Below are 16785 nucleotides of genomic sequence, written 5' to 3'. Positions count from 1 at the left end.
AGTCTCTATATTTAGTTTTCCATTTTAAAAACGTTACTAAAAAAATTTAAAATTTTTTTATTTTTTATTTTAAAATAATATTTTTTTAATATTTTCATATTATTTTAATATTTTTCAAAGTAAAAAATACTTTAAAAAACTCTCAAATATCCCCTGACAAGAAATACAAGGAAAAAGAAGGAAGGATAAAAAAGGCATTTCCTTAATTAAATAATACATTGCTGGATTAACAAGACCTGGCACTAATCAGATGCCATGTTACCAATGGAACGAAGCTTCCAGCTAAAGAACCGAACTAAACCTGACTGTAACGCGCTAAAAATAAAAACAGATAGTGAGGTCATAATGGGAAGATAACTTGGACGCTCCATCAAACTACTAGAGAAATTTCTTGTGAGAAATGACGCTGAGAATATTTACATTGACTTGACGGCGCAAACTCTGTAGGCAACTCCTCATTCCTTGGACAAAGATACAAGAAGCGTTGCTTCCCAGCCAAGAGGGACAGGCATCAACATAATGAAATCTGAGCCGCTTGGGATTACATCTAACGGAATACAGCCTCCCCTACTGTACAGTTACTCTCATGATGATTATACAACGATGATGCCAAAACATCCCCCAACCCCCCCCCCCCCCCCACTTTGTCCAGAACATTACACATCCAGACAAGTTGATACACGGTCTAGAACCCAATCTCGGCATCATTCTGCCAGTCTCCCCTTCATAAATCAGGTAAATTTGGTCGCTCCGGGAAGAAAGTACTTGTCCACAATAGACAGCTGTTGATTTCCAGTGGGCAAATCACAAGTCCAGAAATTGCTTTCATCTAACCATTATGTTCCAAGGGCTCACCAGAACATGCATTCTGATTGTTCCGCTTCTCCTTTGGAAGGCAATCCACAGGAATATAAAAATATCCTTTAGGTAACTTCTGGTTCTTCATCGATGCTTCATCCGAAGTCATTACCAGCTCTTTCTCAAAAGTCTCATAATGCTGTTAGTTGACATGGCAATGAAAATCTGTCAGAATTTTTATCCCTAGCACAGGAATTCTAGCAAAACAAAAACAGTCATTGATGCAGAACGATTATATACCTTTGATTTTGAGCTCCATTCTCCTTCATCCAAAAGATTATGTGATGCGGAGGAAGGTCTTTGAGGTATTTGCTTCCCAGCAAAAGGCATCCTCTCTGAAGGTTTTGGAGTAAAAAGGTTTTGAGATGTGGAGCTGTCATCGGTCTTTTGGTCAGTGTCCATGGTCAAAGCAACCTTAACTCGGTGCTTGACAGAAATGGTGCTGTCTACTGTAACATCATCTGATCTTTGGACAGCATCGCTGCATGACTTGTACCCATCTGTGTTCCCAATGAGGGATGTTGTAGCTGATTCTGAACTGACATCTGTAGGGAAAGGGGGACTCCGAACAAGTACTGAACGAGCAACTTGGTCTCGCTTGCAAGCAAGTATGCTGTGTGAGCATAAAACCAACTCCCGCTGCAAAAAAAAAATATCCATGTAAAAAGCACTGCAACAAAAATAGATCTTCAGAGAATGGTCCACTTAAAATGAAGTTCTAAGTTCGAAAACAGCAAAGAACTTAAACTAGTTGAATGTATCGGGGAGTGTTGCTCCAAACCAAGGTTGTCAAAATCACGAGTTGTCATGATTTTACAAGTCAACATGTATCTAACATGCAAAATTGAACTAAAAACTCGAGAACCAGCAAAATCAAACAGGGCTCGAGTATAATCGATAAACTCGGTCAAAATCATGCAAAATCACAAGTTCACTTCCGATTTTACGAGTTTAATGGAATTATAAATACTCCCCCAATTAATAGTACACTTGACACAAGTTTTCATATGATAATATCTGTGATTATGGATCATTGTGCATGCTGCTAAAGTATTATTGATTAAAGTTTTGAGGAAGCTAGTTTTATTGAATGTAAAGCTTAGGAATTTCAAACGTCCCCCCGCCTGATTTTATTTTTTTTACAAAGTCATTCTCTGCAAAAATGAGTGGCTTCTCACCTATTGATCATTACTCTTTCTTTACCTTTCCTTTTCGTGGTAGACAAGAATTTTTCATTTGTATTAGGAATGATTTTGATGAATGTCTTAAACATAATGAGGAAGATGAAGGCAATAATGTTAGTTTTAATTTACACAACACACCAGCATGTTGATTGTTTTAGGTTTGTTGATTGTTAGTTAATGAAATTCTATGGACATAATTGTATTATTGATGGTTTTTAAGTTAAACTATGTATGAATTTTTATTTGAACTATATATTTTAAGGTGCTTGAACTTTTGTATTGTTTATTTCACTTTTGCCTTAATTGTGTTATGTTGTTATTTACTACTTGGCTGAAATTATCTATATAATTAGTTAAAAAAACTTAGTTACGATTTTATGATTTACGATCTGATTTTACTATCCGAGTTTACATTGTTTTTTTCGTGTCGTGTCAAAAAATGTTTTTGACAACCTTGCTCCAAACAATAAAAACAATAGAGTTTAGCATACCTTGCTCCAAACAATAAAAACAATAGGGTTTAGCATATTTTACTTGGTCTAACGTGTAAATATCAAGAATGGGGAAAAATCCACCTGAAGGAAGAAATACTGCCCTCAACAAGGATACAGGAGAAAGTTCAAGTGAAAAACTTAGAAAATAAAAAAGTGACGTAAGCACAGGGAATTAAAAGGAACATTTTTCTTGGCTGACTTGGCTGCATAATACTGCATAAAAAAGTTAAGAGCACTTTTCTGGTTCCAAGAAAGTTACCTTTATTTTTTCACGTCTAACAATTCTCTCACAAAGAAGACGTAATCTCTCCAATTGACCCTACAGGAGAATTTACAAAGTTAATTAGATCACTGTAATTCTCCTACCCCCAAAAATATGATTAAATCTTGACCATCATACAGTTGCAAACATAAGAAACAAAGAAGCATTAGCAATGAACTTCCAGTAAACATAAGATAATTCCATCAATGCACAAAACATCAGGAGAAATTGCTTAATGTTACACCAGATTGCAAAGAAGCAAAGGCAGGCCAATATTTAAATCAACCTCATGAACCAGTTGCAACAGATTTACAATAGCAAGAAAAATAATTAAGCTACCAGAGCTTTCATAGAAAATAAGACCTTGACCACAAAAATATCATAATGATGTCATGACCAGAGTAAAATGTTATAATAACAAGTGAGAGTTGTCATATGCCTTGGGATTACTTCAGAAGAAAAGTTATGATTTTAGCTTACATTAGGACACTTGTTCAGTATATGCCTGGAGGATAGACATGTACACAATGTCTGAGGCACTCGAAGTTCACAGAAAAAAAACATTTTTCTATTTAACTTTTCAATTCAAAATAGTAGATGAATTCCAAAGAAGTAGACCAGCATAGTAAACATGTAATCACTGTAACATACAAAAGTCATTAATATAAACAGTTGAACCAATCTCAGAACAAGAAACAATAGACCCGAGTAAGCATTATTATCCAGAAAATAACATGATTAATCCGAGAGCATTCTTACCCTGACTTGCCTCATGCTCTTTATCTCTTCTTCTCCATGTTTTTGAGTTTCAGCCTACATAAATCAAATGCTGCAAAATTATAAAATGACAAGAAGTCAAAAGACATTTTATGTACAGACAACAAGAACAGACCTTTGCCTTCTGCTCCAAGCTATGCTTTTCACAGTAAGCCTTGTGCTGCATCTTGCCATTAAGAGTCTTAACATTCATGTAAAAACCTGCACTCCTAGCACAGGTGGGATGAAATGTGGCCTGACAGTGACCAGCACTACACTGCACATTTTATATTGCAGTTGATTAAACCATCAATGTTCATTACATATGAATTGATGCTATAGAAAAACAAAAGTTCTGAAACAATCAAAGCTGGAACTCACTTTTACACAGACACCATGTCTATGGCAGCAGACACAACAAATGTTAATCTCCTTGGCAATCTTTTCCTGGAATTTCAATGCAGATAGAGTAAATGTGAAATAAGAAAAATTACAATGGTCATAAACATGCAAGGTTAGAAATAACAGGTTAAATTCTGCATATTATATTCCAACCAAAGAGATCTTCACATATACTTGCGTTTTAGTGAGTCAATGGACAATTTTTTTGACAATATGGGCACCTAAAATATGCACATACCATTCCTTCAACAGGATTTACTTGTCCCCTTCTGAATGTTGGTTCAAAGACCCACTACAAGAAAAAATAGGAAATAATTATAATATGTGCTTTAAAGAAGATAAGAAAGAAAATCCTGAATCAAGCCATTGAAGGGGAAAAGCAAAAAATCAACCTCTGCACAAAAGGCATGAACCCATCTACCATCAGTAGATTTCCTGAAAGCACCTTTAATACCACCACATAAACCACATTCAACACCATTTGCCCTGTCCCAAAAATTGACAGGAGCTCCAGAGCATCTAGATGACAATGATTCTTCACATAATTCACAATGCCATGGACCAGTAGATTCCTTCACACAACGATAGCAATCCAAGTGAACTGCAACCTGTTGGCAGAAGAGCTTTTGTCAACAACAAGAAGCAAGCAGATAGTATGCTGCTAAGAGGAAATACCAAGGTCCATTCGAGAAAACCTTGCAGCCAGAGCAGACTAAAATAGGGTTCAGTATTGTCTCAAATCGTCTGCATATATCACATGGTCCAGGGTGATCTTTAGAAAAATCTGAAATTGACTGAACAAAATCAGAGTACTTCTCTGATGAAATCCTTGGAACAGCCACCCTTGAAAGCATTTCTTTTGGACGTGGCATCAACTGAGAAGAAATGCCAGCCCTCCCATTAGAAGTATTATATTTCTGGAACCAGGTAAGAGTGACAAGGTGGATAACTGCATTAAATAACTGCAAGTTTTCTCTAGAAGGCAAGGGAAAAAAACCAGAAGTGAAAAGGAGAAAATATACAGAAGGGAAATGGAAAAAAAAAACCACCTCCTGGTGAGCAGATTCATCCAAGGCATCTTTCCTAAATGATGAAGTCCGAGAAGAAGCTGCTGCAGCAGCAGTTGCTGCAGCCAGAACAGCCTGGGCTTCCTTATGCCTTCTTTCTTTCCTGCCCTGCTTCTTTGCTTCTCTAACGTCACAAAGATACCGGTTAACAAGTACTTCATCCCACCTTTGCCCCCTAGATGCATCTATCTCCTGGGGTAGATGCCTAGCAACCTTAGATATTAAATTATCTGCAAGCACAATTCACCAGAAAAAAAAGTCATGCAAATGTATATTGATTTAAAGCTACTTTTTTCAATAAAAAAATAAATTTGGATGGAGTATTAGAATAATGCAAGACTTGGGAGGGGGGGGGGAATAAATAAAAGAGAACCAGCATATCCAAAAAAACAAAAGATGAAAGGAAAAAGGAAAGGACCAGTAAAGTGCTTCCTTGCAACTGCATTGCCAAGTAACCTATTCTGAAAATAGATAATTTCTCCTTCCACTTCGTCCACCGGAGATAGTTTGAGAATTCCCAGTTTCTTAGCTTTAGCCAGCTGCTCTGGATTTACTTCACTGGAACTACAGATCAAGTCATTGCACTTGGAGTGTTTATGCCGATGATTACAACAGACACTGGCATTGGAAGAGGCCTCCAAACGAGAGATTTCTCCGTCTTTTGAACCTGTCCAGCGTGGTTCACACATAATACAATGTATAAAAAAGAAAAAAGCTTGCAATTATAAGCAACAAAAAGAAGAAAATCCTGGACCACCAAATTTTCATGTCAGTGCAATTTCTACCTTCAAGTTCAGAAATTCCTTTCTGCAAAAGCATTCCACTTTGTATCTGTGACAGCTTCTCATGTATACATGGATGGACATAAGAATTAGAATACGCTTCTGGCTCTCTGTAGCAAATAATATATAATTTTGCATAAGATCTCATCAGATACTGTTAAATCAGTGTCCCGTACTGAAAATAGAAGCTTTTTGGAGCATCCAAAAAGTATCAAGAAACACAAAATTCTACATTAAAGAGCTTTCGCAAATCTTACATGAGATTAGGGATGACAAAGTTAACATCTGAAAAAACAGAAACTGCCCCATCTGTATTAATTGAATTACTCTTGTCTGGAATAGCAGCGTGCACTTGTTCAATTTTTACAGAAAGGCTTCCATCTGAGACATTATCTGAACTTTCTTAGCAACAGACATATCAGAGCATATAGAAGGTTAAAGGATTATAAACCTTGAGATGATCATTATTACTTTCAGAAAGAAGGGACAATCTGAAAATACACACATTTACAGCCTTCTATTTTCTTTTCTTTTGCTTTTTTTCGTGGAACATCACCGGACATCACAAGGTTAAGCTATGGCTTTTAATATCATGCAATGATATCAAGTAACATTTAAGATCATACGATACTTGAGTACTGTAATAAAATGAAAATTTCTAGATATGCCAGCAGGCAAGCAAACTCAATCATAAAATATGAGATGCATATTGTCAGCCATGAACAAGGGAAAATGGTAGAGGAGAATGAAATTTCCACTTCCTCAATATGAGATGCATACTTGTCATCCTTCTAGAACAAAAAGAAAGACTAGAGATTTCCAAACCCTCCAGATAAAGGACAGCAAGACTCGTTATTCCCTCACTATCATACTCCCTAGAGGGTGAAAAAACAGATATTTAATCCCCGCATGATTGTTCCTTAAAGACTCTAAAAATACCACCCCACCCCCTCTCCAACCCACCAAAAAAAAGTGTATCACACATTTTCCATTAAATTACACAACCTTCCCCAACCAAACCTTAAAGTATGTGCATACATAAGATTTCCTTCTTGAATTGGTACCCACCCAAAACTCAGTAAGAAAGGATAAGGTCTTGCATGAGAAATTTCCATGTGAAAGTGGGTCCATAACTAAGATGGTGTTAACTATCACTCCAAAGTCACCATCTTTTTACATAATATTTTCGCCTGATCTATATGCTTGATGCTTTTCCTCGAAAGAAGATTTCTGATTTTTTCGAATATGTACCATGGCTCTTATGTTCACCAGCTTCATGAGTGGGGAAAACACACAATCTTATCATAAAATTTAATTACATCCTAGACTGTCCACACACTCATCCTATCTGTAACATTCAAGCTTAATTATATCCTCCTATTCTTTTTCCAGTTCCTCTCTAAGCTTCCTGTGAAAGGTAGAGGTTTTGGAGGCAATAGTTGCAAATTAGTTAGACCACTCCCCTCTTCACCAGGGATATTCTTCTATTCTCACTCAAGATGATTTAACATCCCCATGAAATAAATCCACTAACACAGTTGGGGCATACAGAGAACAACAATCTGCATATTAAACATCCAACAGCCAAGACCAAGAGGATGCTTTCCTAATTCATCAGCAGCAGGTTTGCTCTAATGTTAAGACTATACCTTTTCATTGTCAAGAAAGGTAAAGAGAAGGTTTGGAAAGTTGAACTCTCTACAAATCAACTGATTTCCAGGAAATTATCCAGGAAAAAAAAATTAACTGGCTTCTCAAGTAAAGAAAAGTAGAAAACAACACATGAATAAAATTAGTCCAAACAAGACTAATTAACAAAATATGGCAACCTTATCCAATAGAAAGGGCGTTCATTGGAAACACCAAATACAGAAGGATTATTCTGAAAAGCATACCTTCACTTTTAGGCAAATGCAAAACCGAAGAGTCTTGTAACACATCAGGAATCTGCATAAATAAAACAAAACATATAAATTAAAGAAAAAAGGCAAGCAGAAAGGATATATCTCTATATATACAATCAAAACTACCAAATGGTGAGTAGAACCTAAAAGCAAAAGGACAGAACAGAACACATTGGCAGGCACATTGAATCTTGGTACAAATTGCAAATGGTGGTAACTTCCACTACAGTAAGAGACAACCACAAGCTACTTCTTTTCACTCCTACCAAGATTGTATCTTAAAGCTGATAGGTGATTCAGAAAAGAAAAATAACAAATTATATCATTATCAGTCACTCCCAGTCCAACATAAAATAAACCTCACTGCTACCTCTTATCAAAATCAATATGAAACCTTCTGAAAAATGCATCAACTCTATGTCCTATGAACCTCAAATGAGAAACCAGGAAATGTCTAAAAAACAACATAATGGTTCTTGGTAAGGATTCCACTACCCAAACTTCTCTCAAGATGATACAGCGTTGAACACTTCGATTGCTGCATGCTTCTTCTTTTTTTATGGAAAAAACAAGCTTTTTTATGCATGTTATGATGCTAAAATAATTCATCATTTAAATTAGCAATTCTTATTCTCTCCTTTTCCATTTGCATATCATGCATAGGTTGGCAAAACTTCCTTTTAGCTGGTCCACTTGTAGTGTCATGACAAAGCATTTATCAGTCCTACGCTGTTCAGAAGTGTGAATATCATCTAACTAGCAAATAAATTTATATGCATGCTTCAGGAAATCCAGACAACATATGCACAGGTTACAACTTCCTTTGGCTCACAAATGATGGTTGAACAATTTGGGCTAAGTCAATAAATAGACAAGAATATGTGCAGTCTAGGAAAACAAGTGGAACAAATTGCTGAGCAATCAACAACTAGGACATGAAAATAGAAGCATAGACTATCAGCAGTAAAGGAATAGCTTCAGTACCTAAAACCCATGTCTTAAACTGACAAATGACGGACAGAAAACCTAACATTTACAGAAATGAACCACATAAATAGCAGGTGTCTCTGTCATCAGTTTTCCAATGGTACACAAGCATACCCTATTAATAGGAGAAAAAATATAACTAGACACTGATGGAAACTATAATCAGTCAATTCATACATTCAACAATTTCAAGCAATGAAAATATAATTACAAATACTATACATTTAGGCATATGAAATTTGGAAGGAGGGCTAGTGCTGATATGTGATAGCTTATGCATTCTGCCTCCCACACAAGGAAAACGTTTGAGTTCACAGGTTGCAGCAAGGGCCATATGGAAAGTTAATTCTGTTCCCAATCACTTTGCCTCAGATATTTTGGATGTGTTCCCTAAGGGTACTGCAGAGAGACTGGAGAGCTATAGTATTTTATCTTAGAATTTTTATGTTTCAGATTTTCTCTTTCTGCTTTGGGGAAATTCTCATCCACCATCTCTGTAAATCTTCCCTACTTTTTCAACATAAAAAAATCATTTTCTATATAAAAGTGTTCTAGATCAACTTCCGTTTTGAATAAACAAAAAAAAAAAGTCACTTAGAAAGAACATAAGAAAGTGTGAGATGAAAGGCAAACACACTGCACAGCTCTTCTCAAGAGTATTAGAATAGTGCAGGTAGACAAGAAGGTTTCAGGAGGATGGAGGACAGGTTTCTTAAGAAAAAAAATAACAGGCAAAAAAGAATTTGAAGAAACCAACTTTTCAGAGACATAATAAATTATATAGTTTATACCTACAAATACAATGTTTATAACACATGACGTTTAAATAAGATCTATTCTGTCGACTAGGAAAAAAAATTACAAGAAACAAATGCTGCCATAATATTCTTTTTCCTACAAAATCAATTTCGTAATCACAAGGAGAATTTTCATTTAAGCAAAGGAAAAAACACATGAGCAGTCATATCATCTTTTTTTTGTAAATTATCATTAGTACTATATCCACTAACAAAAAATATAGTCAGCATAGTTTGAGAAAGGATGGCATAACATCAAGAACAAGTTACCATAAAAAGAAAAACTGGTGGAGAATCAAAACACAAAGAAAAAACAGCTCCTTGACATCTTCACCTCATTTGCATACACAACTGCCAGATCAAAGATTTTTGCCATGCTTTTATCATTTGATACAAAGGTAAATTAGGTGAACAGGAGAAAAATAGCACTACAGATATGGAATATTTATGGGGAAACATAGGGACCAAAGAATGAAACATACCAAAAGTTTGAACTAGATGATATGCAGAAAATGAAAAGGCTTCCAAATATAGGAACACTTGTAACAGGCACCCACAGCTCAGCTTATGGAAATTGTAAACTACAACACTTAGACAAGTTGCAAATACTAATAAAAATCACTCATCCATGTTCTAATGGCAATATAAACAAGCATAAAAAAGAAATTCAAAATTCAAAATTAGCTCATCATCACAAAGAAATTAACATCTTCATATGGTAACACAAAATTGGCAAACCATTTAACTTCCTCCTAAACAGTTTTTGTGGCAAATAATTACAGTGTGATAGGACTACCTTTTCAGCCACATTAGGGATGGATACTTCCCTAAAATTTTCTGGTTCTTCACTTCCCAGTTGATCAACGGCTTTAATCCCATTCATTATGATACCGTTGGCGCTCAAAATTTCCTCAGGTGAGCAAATTACACTGTTGTCCCTCAAAATCCTAATGTTACTTTTGGTTCTTCTCCCTGGGGGAACTGACTTAACAGCAACAGCATCTGTAATATCACTCTCTGATACAGTTATACCATCAGAATGATCTGCTGTTCCAATCTCAGCCTTTGGAAAAATTGTGGATTTTAGTTGAACTTTCAAATTTTTATGTCGACTAGCCAAGTGAACATGATTTTGAAACCACCTGACTAATTTGGCCTGAAAATCAGGGACCAAATTAACTTCCTGAGGAGAAAAGGTCAAGAAGCGAACAAACAGCAACAGTCAGTGGATAAAAACATCTTTCTAAAAATGAACAGAAAGTAAAACTCGTGATCAGAAGCATTACAGCGAGTGTTGGAATTAAAGAATCAGGTGAGATGCCAATTTCCGTTGTCAATTCTTCTGCATTGACTTTTCCTTGATCGATTAGCTGCACAATTCAAATTTCCCCAGAGGTCAAATAAAAATGTGAGGGAAAAAAACAAAGAGAAACAATATAGCCATGCATGTAGCAATACTTGTACTCATCAAAAGTCAAGCCCAAGCAAGTGCATGAGCACATATGTTTTTTCAGTACCTTCTTCAAAATCAGCAAAAGATTTTGGAAGTCAGAAGGGCTAGCATCCCCATAGCCACCTCTCTCAAATATCCCTGTATCAATGAGTTGGTCCACATCCCCAGATTCTGACAAAGGTACGGCATCTGATTTCAAATCATTCAATTCTATTTCCCATGATTCACCATCACCAGGTTTACCAGAATTAGTATCAGAAGTTTCTATGTGGACTGCAAGTTTATCTCCATTTCGGCCACTATTTAACTTGTGTTGTTTGTCCATTTGCAATTCTGATGGATCATGGCTGGCAACAGAGCAGTTGTGGCTGGCAGCCACAAAAGCCTCTCCTAATTGATGGGTATCCTTATCATCAGGGAGTTCACTGTGCTTTGAGCAAAAAGCTCGTAATTCAACCTGTTGATACATACAATAAGGAATTTTAGAGAACATGCCTGGCAAGAAGTCACAGCATTAAGTCGACAACGTCCTTCTAGCACTGGTGGTTATGGTGGAGGCAGCCGTAGTAGTACTAACATTAGTAAAAATAGTGAGCAATTATAACTTCTGCATGATGAGAAAAAGAAAGAGGCTTACATTATTGGAACCATATTTTCCCCAGACCTCCATCCTATGTCTTGCTTCCCTAGCACATATAGGATGGAAAGAAGTTCTGCAGGTTCCTGAATAAACCACATGAACAACAGAAAGGCATTACTATGTGGAGCTGCTCACATTTTTAAACCAAAGGATACAGGAGGTAAGAGTGCTAAGGTAACATTATATGTTAATCAAAGCATTTCAAGAATGGCCAAGGAAACAAGAAAAGCTGCGCTGCAGCTATCGGTACAAGAATTGACAAATTAGAGACTTAAAAATTGAGGATATAATATTGGCTCATTAAAGAGAGTAGCAAAATAATCACAAGTGAAAATTGGAGGAAATGACTGCGCAAGTATATTTGAAGTGACCTCAAAAAATCAAGAGCAAGTATATATGTAAGTGATCTCAAAAATCCCACAGCAAGCAAGCCTCAGCAATCAAAAATGCCTAGCTGGATGCAATTATTAAAGCAAATCGTCACAACATTGATTCCCTTCAGCTTTCTACTTCACACCATAATAAAGACTTCTCATCCTTCTCAAAGGAAAAGGCAAACTCATCCTTCCAAGATGAAGACATGACACTGGCAAATGTACCAACGAACAAAAACACAACAACATTAAGTATATTACCAATACAGGTCAGTGAACTGCTGCAGTAAACAATTTGTTGTCTCCATTGTGAACCAGGTGCTCATGCAAGACTTGCCTCATTTCTAGTAGCGAAGTACCCATAATCACAGATCCAATCACTCAGTTATTAAGAATAATGTAGCACAGACAAAAACACACATCCATTTACATGTACACTCACACATAGAGGGGAGAGATGAGGAGCAGTGCTAAAAGGGCTGTTGGAAACTAACAGAGTGGAAGAACAGAAAGTGGCAGTGCCCTTTCTTATTCACAAAAGATCCAAATCTAGCTAACGCTTTAACTAATGCCCAAAGGCTAAAAAAAAAACAAGATTTGAGAATAAAATATCGCAAGGAATAAACAGGAATGAGGCTGTTAAAATGAGTTAAGGAAGATGATACAATGAGATGCCCAGCATATCTTAACAATGCAGTATTGGCCATCATAACCAATAATTTTTTAGGTAAACTCTCAAGCTAAAAACTGCCAAAGCAAGAGTGAGCAGCACCCAAGACCAGCACAATTACAGCACAACAATATTAGTAATTATCATCTTGACAGGAAAAAATGAAAACGGTGAAAGGACACTGGACAATTAACTTGAGTAGAAACAGAACAAAGAACAGCCCTAAAATGTTTTTGCTGGATAGAGCCAACACAGAATCTAAATCGGGGTGTAAAATAGCAATAACACCAGCCAGAAACCATGGCAAGATCCAACCAGGCATTCTTCTGTGAAGGCTCATGAAACACATGGTTCCATGATTTGTACAAAAAAGACAAGATTCAGCACTAGAGAGCAAATGCTAACAGACATCCATCCAAACAGTGAGGGCAAGAAAGTAAAACAGCAAACCAAAATATGCCCAATCACAACTAGTGCTGCTACATACATCATCAAACATCAACTAGTGCTCAATACATCACCAAACACTTTACATAGCAATGCCTTGCTACACTCGATCACCATATTCTCTGTTCACAAAATGCAGTGACAGGTCTATCAAATGTATTAGACATTAGACCAAGCCCTCGACCTTGTTTTTGCAAAAGTTTCATTAGATACAAACATGGAATTCATCACATATGAACACAATTAATACATCCTACACTTATTTAGATTAATTGACTTCACTCACAATTAAACAAAATTCATGCAATCTTCCAGATTGTGCTGGTCATAACATAAATTATAACAATGAAATGGGATATTCACCTAATAGAATTTTTTTATTAATTCTTTTATTGACCAAAATGTAACATGTGATCCAGCATCCAGCAAAAATGCAACTGCAATCAGTTAGGTGTTTGGCGTACAGGAAATAAAGATTTATGAGAGACTATATTCTGAGATTTGAGGCAATATTGAGCTTGTATCAGGTAATGTCAGAGTTCCACAAGTGTGAGAGATATTGTTTATTGCTTTTTTTTCAGGATGTCAAATCGCCTGCAATATATCCTCCATGAAGAGCAAACGTTCCCCTTCAAGAAGCGTGAGTTACTTTCCTGGGAATCTTACAGTCCTGAGAATGTAGAGATTTCATATACCAAACTGCAAACGGTATGTTTTACATCCTTCTACAAAAAAACATTTTCCACCCCAATCCATCTCCAGTCTCCTCCCACCCCCCATGAATATGCAACAACAACAGCCAGGCCTCATCCCAAACTAGTTTGGATTGGCTATATGGATCATTTTGCACCATTCCGCGTGATCATACATCAAATCCTCCCAGCCCCCATGAATACAGTTTGAAAACTAAAATATCAGATACAGTCGCCAGAAATAAAAGGTAAGGAAGTTAAACAGTGTATGAAGTTACGCATCAACAACCTGATTGCAGAATGTCCAAGGAGAAAGATGCAAAAGATTCAGAAATTTACATTCATGACAGCAGATGATTCAATTCAGGAGCAAATCATAATATCCATAAGCTTATCAAACATGAACATCATCAGCTTGAGTTGACAAAAGAGCAATAAAATGACATTTCCTGGTGAGTGCTCAAGAATACAAGGGAGATCAACAGTGTTATCACAGATAAAAGAAGGTGGTTCAATAATCATTATCTATTTTTATAACAGTGGACATAAAATTAACTGCCCAACCATGGTTAAATTTCACAGTTCATTCCAAGAATAACTTCGGCAATGAAATTCCAAAGGAATTCATTCAATGTTCTACAGACATTATCTCGTGCTGATTACTATGATTATGTCCATCCTTTTAAGAAATAAATATGGTGCACCATGCTACGACTTAGTCGGAAGGAAAAAATTAGGAGAAAATGGGATGCAAATGAATCATAGGCAGCTAGTCATTGAGAAAAAAACAATCAATTATGAAATGAAAAAAAAAAGAACAATCTTTCTCATTCTTCAATTCAATAAAAGACAGATACAATTTAGCTTGAGCGACAAAAAGCATTCGCACAATATGACTTGTAAGCTGCATTAGACACTGGCTCTACTGCCAAACAGGCTCCAGTTGTGATAGACACCAACACGGGGTACCAGAGAAAAATGATAAATGCATGATGGCACAAAATAAGGAAGCAACAAAACATACCATGACTGCACCGAACACAGGTACCAGACTTCACCTTGCATACATTACAGACTAATTTTCTTCGGGTCTCCTTAATTCCCCCCACATTCATAACTGGCTCCATCTTCGTTAAGTCCTCTATATAGACCTCAGGCGTCCACTGGGAACAAAACAAGTGCACAAACTCAAGAACAGACCCACCATTTTCTACATTAACAGGTTTCAAAGCTCCACCCTCCTTTGGACAAAGCACACAAGACTGCTTGACTAAATCGTTGTCATCACTCTTCTGCTTGCACCATGAACACAACCAAAACTTGTTTACATCCCCTTGCACACCATAACACTTAAGATGAACGGCAACCTTGCAAGAAGAGCAAACAATTAACCTGTTTGAAACATTACCCGTCTCGCCCTTGCAGCAAAAATCACATAATGACAAGTTTCCTTCACAAGGACGACCAACCAAAACCTTCTCCAATCCTGCATCACTGCCTAAAAGCTTCCGCTTCATGGAAGGCCTTTCAGAAGTCAATATATTCCTATTCCTACAGCCTAAAAGCCATTCTACACTGCTAGAAAAATCAGAAACAGAGCAACCATTTGCTTCCTCCTGGGTCAAACACTCAGCTCCATCGCTTTGAGTAGCCACGCTGTCGATTTCCATAAACTGCCCATCCTCTTGACTGCCCTCATCTTTCACTATGAGTTTTTTTCCATTTCCATCCACACAATCCATTTCCACATTATCATTTGCATTCTCCACATTGGCACTTGTGTCAGATTGTTCATTAGTGTTGTTTCCTTCAGCCTTCCCATTCAGATTTTCCTCAGTTTTCACATTTGTGGCAGTAGTCTCAATTCTCTCTATTTTCTCATTTCCAATATAAGGAATATAGAAACACTTAGTATAACCTAAAGAATTAAATAAAGAAGATAGTTCAAACAAAGCATCAATATCAGGCAATGTCAATCCCCTAAAGAACTCTTCAGTCTCGACCCATATATTCCCTCCTTTAGACCTGTCACTCACCCGTGATGAAGACTTCTTGTCCACGCCAGAATGAGACCTTTTATGTTTCTTTCTACTGCCATCTGATTGCCTCAACAAACTAGCCAGCCGGCTAGGCAAAGTAGACAAGATTGGAAAACTTGGAACACCAGAACCAGACGCGTTCTCTGCGACATCGAATGGCGAGTGCACGCTTAAGACCTTATTAGCTTGGGAGAAGAAATCGACTTCGAGTGAAGTCGGTTTCTTTACTGTTGGTTGAGGTATTTCAGGTTCGTTTGCGAGGGAATTGGCTGCCGGAACCCTCGAAACTGAACGGCAAGGCCTCTCATCAGCGCCGCAACCTCCATCAGGACCCCTACCCATCATCTTCTTTCGCCGGTGGCATCGGCCTCCGGTCATTCCCGACGATAGCAACAACAACCTTCTCTATCACCCTCACAACCGTCGCATTCCATCACAAAACCAACCCTGATCCTAATTCCAGTCTAGGTCTAATTCAAATCTCTCGGACCAAAAAAAACCTAATTTTCTAAGCTGAAACTTAACCCTAACCCTAACCCTAACCCTAACCCTAGTTTCGTTCCTTCACGTGCGTAGAGACTTTTAGAGATAGAGAGGATAAAGAGTTTCGCAGCTATTAGGGTTTCAGTTACTCAGGTTCGTGATGTTGGAGATCCGTTTTGTTGTTTAATTTCCGAGTGGTTTTTTTGTTTTTTTTCGATTTCGCTTTCGATGAGAGGATGGAGAAAGAGAGATTCGGGTTTTTTGCAGGGGAGAGGACAGCAGGTGTAGGGGTAGATATTTTATATTGGGTTAGGATACCATGTAGTGACGCGATAAAGAGGTACTCGTGTGGCTGCAGGAATTTTACACGTGACATCTTTCTATATGTCGGTGTTGATAGCCTCGGTGACAATTTACTTATGCGTGGTTTATAGTTGTTTTCGTCCGTTTTTTTTTTTAATGTTTCCCTCCATTTACCTCTTGAAATTTGGTAA

The 16785-nt window shown here is 37.1% G+C and overlaps 1 protein-coding gene across 2 annotated transcripts; it reads right to left on the bottom strand.

The window, feature by feature from the left end:
- Window positions 1-183: 183 nt before the first annotated feature.
- On the bottom strand, window positions 184-16576 carry LOC18096224 (uncharacterized). 2 transcript variants are annotated; one of them, XM_006386322.3, is made up of 19 exons: window positions 14794-16576; window positions 11584-11669; window positions 11011-11403; window positions 10780-10863; window positions 10290-10676; window positions 7701-7752; window positions 6063-6186; window positions 5809-5915; window positions 5442-5690; window positions 5006-5253; window positions 4652-4873; window positions 4349-4564; window positions 4195-4248; window positions 3936-4001; window positions 3691-3831; window positions 3558-3611; window positions 2796-2855; window positions 1099-1497; window positions 184-997 (listed from the first exon to the last, which is right to left on the bottom strand). In XM_006386322.3, exons 1-19 carry the CDS (start codon window positions 16184-16186, stop codon window positions 830-832), a joined length of 4503 nt encoding a protein of 1500 aa, XP_006386384.3. In that variant the 5' UTR covers window positions 16187-16576; the 3' UTR covers window positions 184-829. The 2 variants fall into 2 exon arrangements, with proteins under 2 accessions (XP_006386384.3, XP_024451591.2); XM_024595823.2 differs by having other exon boundaries at window positions 4652-4831.
- Window positions 16577-16785: the final 209 nt, after the last annotated feature.

The sequence above is a fragment of the Populus trichocarpa genome, chromosome 2 (genome assembly GCF_000002775.5).
Source record: "Populus trichocarpa isolate Nisqually-1 chromosome 2, P.trichocarpa_v4.1, whole genome shotgun sequence".
NCBI classification, from domain to species: Eukaryota; Viridiplantae; Streptophyta; class Magnoliopsida; order Malpighiales; family Salicaceae; genus Populus; species Populus trichocarpa.
Note: the sequence above shows the minus strand (reverse complement) of the source record. Positions and strands in the feature narration are given on the sequence as shown.

Excerpts from the sequence above, each read along its gene's own strand:
- LOC18096224 (XM_006386322.3), bottom strand. The coding sequence starts at position 16,186 with ATGACCGGAGGCCGATGCCACCGGCGAAAGAAGATGATGGGTAGGGGT. Across the intron at positions 6,187-7,700 it reads GCATTTGCCTAAAAGTGAAG|ATGGAAGCCTTTCTGTAAAA; the intron begins GTATGCTTTTCA and ends ATAATGTCTCAG. Across the intron at positions 4,565-4,651 it reads TAGTCTGCTCTGGCTGCAAG|GTTGCAGTTCACTTGGATTG; the intron begins GTTTTCTCGAAT and ends TTCTGCCAACAG.